This window comes from Kryptolebias marmoratus, linkage group LG21 (assembly GCF_001649575.2).
Source record: "Kryptolebias marmoratus isolate JLee-2015 linkage group LG21, ASM164957v2, whole genome shotgun sequence".
Classification (NCBI taxonomy): Eukaryota; Metazoa; Chordata; class Actinopteri; order Cyprinodontiformes; family Rivulidae; genus Kryptolebias; species Kryptolebias marmoratus.
In genome coordinates this window covers 287,249-295,777 of record NC_051450.1, presented here as the reverse complement: position 1 = coordinate 295,777, position 8,529 = coordinate 287,249, and the positions used below count along the sequence as shown (strand labels likewise).

The 8,529-nt window shown below is 37.6% G+C and overlaps 1 protein-coding gene across 1 annotated transcript in view; it reads left to right on the top strand.

Moving 5' to 3' along the window:
• Positions 1-8,529, top strand: part of adarb2 (adenosine deaminase RNA specific B2 (inactive)) — a 334,275-nt gene that overhangs the window by 293,159 nt on the left and 32,587 nt on the right. Inside the window, exon 5 of the mRNA XM_037973320.1 lies at positions 4,632-4,650. Within this exon, the coding sequence (XP_037829248.1) occupies positions 4,632-4,650 (19 nt within the window). The remainder of the gene's footprint in view (positions 1-4,631; positions 4,651-8,529) is intronic.

Sequence of the window (8,529 nt, the reverse complement as noted above, 5' to 3'; positions counted from 1 at the left end):
GTTTTATACCAGATGTTTTACCAGATTTTCTTTCACCATGTACTCACAATCTGCATGTTTTCCTGCATTCATACAACCCTGCATGCACTACACAGAAAAAGTACAGCACAGCTTCAGTCAAAGTTTCATTAAAAAAGTACATTTTTAGGTAAACAAATTAAGTATTTTAGGAGCTAAATGCTAGATTAGAATAAAATTGCATCTTTAGATTTCTGCTGGCTTTTTAGAAAACATCTGGGGCTACAACCCTAACTGCTCAGGCCTAATCAGGTTACAATAACAACAACTGGTCCAAATATGCTTGTCTTAATTTAAAAAGTGTACTTTAGTATATTAAATAATTAATATGACAAAACTATGACAAGATGCGTATGTAAAAAAAAGGGTATGAAGTGGGAAGGTGGTCACGATGTGGGCGGAGGTCAATATGAAAACATCTCTAGCTGATGGCTTTCATAATGCCTAAAAAAATATAGATACTATCAGACTGGGTGGTTATATACTTTTAATAATCAAAAACAAAGCCTGACATGGCAGCAAACTTACAAGACTCAGGACAAATAACTTGATGTATTTACAGGGAGACACAAGGACAACCAGACTGCACATTACTGCAACAATGCTTTACTGATGAGAGGATAACCAGAGACTGAATATGAAGCCTGGGCTGATGGGGGAGTGGGAACAGGTAAGTGATTACAAACTAGAGACAGGTGTAGATGGGAGTGACAGGCTGAGAAGGAAAATCACTGAGGACATGAACTGAGGGAGGGTGAATGATGTCACAAGGAACACAGAGGGCACATGGAGCAGAACTACACAAAAAATACATATTTTAAAGAAACCAGGAATAAACTAAGGCACAGAATTCACAAGAAAACAAAAAAAATGAAACAAAACACACAGATCCTAACAGTTACAAATTGAGCAAAACTGCAATGTTTTGCTAGAGTGTCTTAAAAAGCTGGGGCCCTCTTGACTCACACTGCACTATTGACTTTTGTGTGTTAGTTTTACCAAAAATGTGGTCAGTTTATCACAGTCTTCAATACAGATCCTGTTAAGGACATTAGACTGAGTGGAAAGCTTCTGTGACCTAAAATTTTAGTAGCCAAGACTAAGGGGCTCATGTATGAATTTTGATTAGACTGTTAAAGGAGATTCAAATCTGCTCTAAAATAAACTGTCATACCACAGTATATTGGTACAGTATTAGTATTAATATGTTAATACCATTCATGCTGCAAGCATGATGCTGCCACTACCATGCTTTACTATGGAGATGGATGAACAGTGCTGGTCCTCAAAAAGGAATTTTTTATCTTCTGCTGTCAAATGCATTTCATATCAATTAAAGTATTTTTTGGTTGGCAGGAGTGAATCCTCTCTTGGTGCTCTGAGGAGATAACATGTCTGAGATTTCAGTATGTTAGTGCATTTCCCTCTGTTTGTACACAAAAGGGCAGTTCCAGTGCATTGAATATTTTTTACTTTTTATACTAATTAGAAAAGCATTTGTTGTACTATGGCCAAAAATCAACAAAGGAATAGAATCAAGAGAAGTCAGTAGGCAATTCAACAGACTCATTAAGCAAAGTAACATCACTACATATATGACATTTTCCTTTATGATCATATCAGACTAAGAAAAAATGCAGCAGCTACTGTTAATGATTACAATTTTGAATCTATAAAAGGATAATTATTGTATTGTTTTATTAGTTACACTTTGCATTTAATATACTTTGTACTTATATATAATTTTGATAATTTTGCCTTATGGCTAAAACATTCTAAACATTTTCTACAAGTTAATCAATTCAGAGGATAAACAGATGGTTCTAATTGAATGGCAAAATATAGAATGTGTCTTCCAGTTAAGCACTTGACTACTTACAGTAAAACATTAGGTGATTTCAGAGGATAACAAATGCAAACACTACAAAGATTACAAAGTTATCAAAGGTCCAAAAGCAAAATCTGTCAAATTCTTGTTTTCAAGATCCTGAAAAACTTCTTACCTCAAAAAGAGTTCAAGTTGAGAGTAGAGGAAGCGAAGTAGAACTCTACGAGCTGTGACTTCAGCGTGACAGTCGTTGACGACTTGTCCTTGATCACTCAGATACTCCCCGTTGATGCATTTGGTTCCTGTGGATAGTGCCACCACCTGGGCATGCCTCAGGTCCAAATCTGGAGACCAAATACAGACAAATGGTTGTCTTAATGTACACACTGATTACTCAGTCCATGATCATTGGTATGCTTTAAACCTACAGAGTGGCCTTTATCAATAACTTTGAGAGGCATAGTAAAAAAAACTGCTTTACCCAGCATACATATTTTGGGTTATTCCTGTAGTAGTAGTTCTTTTGATGGCCAACAGGAGACTTGCGCAACTTATACATACCCTGTTCTAGTGGATGGATTAGTACACACAAAGTTAACACATCACAGGGCTTTAAAACCGAGCATCCAACAACACAAAACTCAAACAGCTTACAGAGTACACAAGAAGCCTGAGGGTCAAAAAACTGGTTATCTCCAGGAAAGAAAACATGTAGAATTAGACAATTTTATACCAAAACTAGAGGAAAAGTTTCTGCTTGGGATGAACTCTCAGGAGCTTTATAAAAGGTCTTTCTTACAAATGTAATACATATGCAACAAATTAAAAACTGCTACCAGATAAATTACAGATATAAAGGTTTCCTGTTTCCTATTGGTCCTCCTGTTATAAAGAGGATTCAGGCTGGTGCAGGGCCACCTGACTGACAGACAGACAGAGGTTGTGTAGAGGAGAGTAGACAGGTGATGGATCAGCAAGTTAACGGCTTGCCATTCCTTTCCTAACTGCCACAAATCTCTCCCATCGCCTCAGAAATTTAGGCTCCGCTGGCTTCTTGCAGACCTGCAGGCACCGCTGGACCTGCACATGAGCTTTTATCAGCCATGGCCAAGATGGCACTGTAGCGCTAAGAGTCCTGACACCTCCACTGATGAGGAGAAGGAAGGAGGACAGGGGAGGGAAAAGGTTGGGGGAATGAGGATTGTGAGAAGAAAGTGTGTGTGTGCAAAGTTGGAAAAAAAAGAAATACAGAAAGTTCACCTTTTACTGTAGAAACTAGAAAACTGCTACTATTGATAGGATAGGATATAAGAGTGGCCATTACAATACTATTATTATTAATTTCCGTTCATTTTCATAAGTTTAAAAGCAGTACAAAAATATTAATAACTATGAAACAGTGGACATCACAAGAGCTACTTTCTACATTATTTAGGAAGCACTGTAGGTGATTTGAAACACATAACAGACAACATAAATGTTCTAATGTTTGAATATTATAATACACATTGAGTTTAATCACAGTAAGCCTAATAGTCACATTTTATAAACATGCACTATTGCTGGAATTGTGAGTATAATTTATATAACTCACCAGAACAACCAATATTTTAAGCATGTTGTGGGTGAGAGTTTCGGTTGCGCTACCGAAACTTGGTGCCATTTGTGGAAACAACAGAAGCGCTATGGACAATGTTGGCCCTGTGTTGTTGCTGTTTTTTAAACTTATGGGGATTCTCCTGAGACTTCAGGAAGAGAGGCGCAGTGGAAGAAATGCTCTGGATGCTGCGATTGTTGCGTGGAGTAGGACAGCAACGTTTATGCCGTCTGTCCCCCAGCTAAAGGCGCTGTAAAGCCTGAAATCTTCAAGATTTCAGGCTTTACAGCGCCTTCAACTGGGGGACAGACGGCATAAACGTTGCTGTTGTTTATATTCCTACCGTTCGCTCTTTATGCTTGCATCTGGCCACACCCATGACCAATGAGTGAACAGGAGCTAAGCTTGCGCCACCTACGAAAGCAGGGCAGGCCCGCTGGCCTTACTCCGAAGCAGGGACCAAAAAAGCAGGGACCGGCCTCAAAAAAATATTGGTGGACACGCACGCAAAGCAAGCAGAGTAAAGTGGAGCCGAGAACTTTCGAGCCAGTGGAAAAGGGGCATAAATGGCAGCAATCTGCTTTAGTCCTGGCCCCATTTGGACCCCATTTAACTAAGCATCTTCAGAACTATACTCCATCTCTCCAAACCGAGGTTGTTCAAATGGCTATCTACAACAGGTAAAATATTAATTGTTCATAACCTTTTCAAAGAACATCCCTTTGTAGTCAATAATGCAGTGGTCAGCCAATTTTATTGTCCACAAAGTCCTAGGACCTGTATGTGTTTGGACTTTTTATATGTCGATGTTCACAAAAAACATGTTGTTTTTGTTTACTAATTATATGCAGAAATATGAAACAAACAATATCTTTCTTCCTCAATGTGTTTTGGCTGAATGTGCAAAGCAATTATGGTTGTTTCTGTCAAACATATTTAGTAGTTTTAAACTCTCTCTCCCTTCATCTTTTCTCTTCCTTCGTAGCTGTTTTCATGATCTGACAGAAGCTAAAAATTAAGCCCTGGCTTCTGGCTCAGAGGTGTTTTAGAACAGTCGGTCAAAGGTGTTCAGGAATTTCATAATCTCTGTGAGCACCCTGCAGAACATTTATGAGGTTTAATGTCTAAAAATGTCCTAGGATTCTCTGGTGATGGCACTGTTCTCTCTCCCCCTCTCTTTTCCTGTAGGTTTCATGAAAACCTCTGGGTGCACTGTCAAGATTATGTTGCTAAACTCACAGGCCACCAGAACAGGCTGGGTAAAATGTTTAAAAGAGCATAAAATCTATATTGAAGTTTAAAATCTTACAATCGCTGGTAATTTCATATGGCGAGTTGAGCCTCCCGTCTCCACATGGTGATGTGCTGATGTACATGTGGAAATGAACGTTGTCTCTCAACCTGTAGCTGCACTCTTTGTGGTGGACGAATATCGACTCCTCCCAGTCCTCTATCCTTTTACTTCAGCAATGAAAAAAAAGAAAGAAAAGGCAACAACAAGGAGAGATTGATGAGGAAGGTAGCACCATTCATCACAGCATAGGAAATGGATTTCCACTTTCCTTTTCCAAAGATGAAGTGAGGCAGAGACAAAGAAAGATGGACAGTGACGCTTTCTGACCACAACCTATTATGTTCATGTCAAACAGAGTCCGAGGCATTAGTCAAGTTCTCTACACATGTACTTTAGACTTATATCATTTGGTGAATCAAATACAACACAAACAACTAATATAATAATAAATATAAAACAAAATCCATTAGTTTTACTTAATTTAGAGCTTTACAAACACAGTTTCACTTAAAAGAGCCCTACAAAAGTTCTGGAAAAGTCACTAAAAACCACTATAAAAACAAATAAGTAACTAGCAGGAACAATACATAATACAGTTTGGTATGTACTGGGTATGTGCTGGATATGTGCTTGGTACTTCCCAGTATTTACTGGGTACATATCAGCTACAGGCCCTTTTTATTTGTTATATTTTCTGTTTTGTGTAATACAGTGTGAACACAGACCTTACAACAACTGCTGTGAATACTTATAGCTGATGTTCCAGCTAATATATGTGGAAATGATAAGAGCACACTGTACAGTTTTAAGTATTTTACTTATTATTTAATTACTAGGAGCGCTTACTTCTCCACAGCAAACACAGTCAGACTAAAAAGACATAAATAAATATACAAAATGATGCAAACTGTCTGGGTTTACCTGATTATAAAAAAAATGTGATCTTATTTTTTGACATGGAGTTACAGGTCACATAAATTGTAAAACAGGCTAGATTTCTTTACAGACTGGTTTTGCTAGCTCTAAATAACAAGTGTAACATACAGTTGTAACTTTTTTCTGGTGACTAATGGCTCCTGCTGATATGAAACTTTCAACTGCTTGGAGAGACCAGGATCTGAATGTCACACAGATCCTGGTCATATGGTACTGCTAAAACATGGTTTTATTGTGTAAGTTTGTTTTATTTGTTCTTTTATTTATGGATCATTTATAAAAGCAGCTATTGCAACAGTAGAAAGTCAGAAATGTGTTTTTTCTTTTAGCTTCTCCCTTCTGCAGGCGCCGCCACAGCTAGAGAACGTACACGAGAGATACTTAGCAAATGTTTTACGCCGGATGCCCTTCCTGCTGCAACCTGGGCTCAAATCTGCAGCCTCAGGATTACAAAACCGTGGAACTGACCACCAACCTACTGTGGTCCCCAGAGTCAGAAATAAATGTCCCGTATTGTCTTGCCAAACATTTTAACAGTGACAGTAAATATAGCCAAAATCCTATGCTTGCCTGTTCCCAGGAGCCGCAGGGCTAATGAACATTGAATAGTCATGTAATACTGCTTCTTATATGATGACATTTTATATGAATAAATATTAATCATAATCAGTGAAAAAATAAAAGATTCTAATTAGGTGACCAAAGTCAGATGTTTCAAAAGATTTATATATTATTTTTTATCTCTAAGGTGAATTTTAGATTCTTAAGAAATGGTCAATAAATGCCAAATACCTTTCCTTATGCGCAATAATTTTACTGTGCACACTCATGCATGCAAGTAAGGTTCATTTACATACTCAAAGTACACTATATTCAAACTATACATCACGATGCAAAGCATGAGTGTTCGCTTTACATAACCTCTCCTATGCCACTGATGTCCATTCAGTAAGTGTAAATATGGCAATCCTGGCATTTGTTTGGTCACTTCATTATAAATTATCTTCCTCATTACCCATTTTCCTCAGCTGCAAAGTCTCTGTACCTGCCATCTTGCATTGTCCAAAGACAAAAAAGTCAGTGCTGTGTATGCAAATATGACATTCAACTATCTAGACATTTTCACTGATCTGATACATCGGTCTTGCAGCTGAGCTCCCCGGGGAGCACCAAAACATTATATTCTTATTCAGTGGATGCAGGGAAAAGTTAAATTCATGAAGACAGTCTTTTTGATGGGGCTTGATGAATCTTTGAGCACAAGAGCACATTATATAAGTATACAGACATATAAAAGAGGTAAAAAAAAACCCCAAATAGGACACTGTGAGCCTGAACTGAACTAGTTCACTGTGTGATTGTTTGCTTAGCTAGCTAAAAAGAACATCAGACATATGGCCTGTTGATTATTGAAGTCTCTTGTGAACAAAGCAGTGCTGTTTCCATTGAGTTTATTATAGAGCAGAGTGATGTTTTTTTGGGCTATGCAGCAGGAGGTCACAACAAACAGGATATATTGTCATAAGCATGGTGTAATACATAATTTGATGTATGTTAAAACTGGAAAACCCACACAAGCATGCAGAAAATCATCCAAATCCGTCACAGAAAAGCTCACACAGCCCAGAATCCAACTGGAAACCCTCTTCATGGCAACAGAATTAACCATCACAACACTATGCTGCCAGAGAATATTGAAACTTTATATATGGAATATGAAATTGTAAATGGTATTTTAATATCTAATGTTTTCTTATCAATTTACACCAATAGAACGGTTTACAAACATGTGAAAGAAAATACACTTATAAAGGTTATGGCACATTCCGCTAAAATATATAACTTAAATAATTAATTTACACAAGTACTAATTCCATTAATTCTGTGATTTTTTTTAAAGCTCTTTCGCTGGGTGTCAGTCAGTTTGGCCCTTTGTCAAATGGTATCCCAATTTTTACCCAGTGGTTGTTTTATACCAGATGTTTTACCAGATTTTCTTTCACCATGTACTCACAATCTGCATGTTTTCCTGCATTCATACAACCCTGCATGCACTACACAGAAAAAGTACAGCACAGCTTCAGTCAAAGTTTCATTAAAAAAGTACATTTTTAGGTAAACAAATTAAGTATTTTAGGAGCTAAATGCTAGATTAGAATAAAATTGCATCTTTAGATTTCTGCTGGCTTTTTAGAAAACATCTGGGGCTACAACCCTAACTGCTCAGGCCTAATCAGGTTACAATAACAACAACTGGTCCAAATATGCTTGTCTTAATTTAAAAAGTGTACTTTAGTATATTAAATAATTAATATGACAAAACTATGACAAGATGCGTATGTAAAAAAAAGGGTATGAAGTGGGAAGGTGGTCACGATGTGGGCGGAGGTCAATATGAAAACATCTCTAGCTGATGGCTTTCATAATGCCTAAAAAAATATAGATACTATCAGACTGGGTGGTTATATACTTTTAATAATCAAAAACAAAGCCTGACATGGCAGCAAACTTACAAGACTCAGGACAAATAACTTGATGTATTTACAGGGAGACACAAGGACAACCAGACTGCACATTACTGCAACAATGCTTTACTGATGAGAGGATAACCAGAGACTGAATATGAAGCCTGGGCTGATGGGGGAGTGGGAACAGGTAAGTGATTACAAACTAGAGACAGGTGTAGATGGGAGTGACAGGCTGAGAAGGAAAATCACTGAGGACATGAACTGAGGGAGGGTGAATGATGTCACAAGGAACACAGAGGGCACATGGAGCAGAACTACACAAAAAATACATATTTTAAAGAAACCAGGAATAAACTAAGGCACAGAATTCACAAGAAAACAAAAAAAA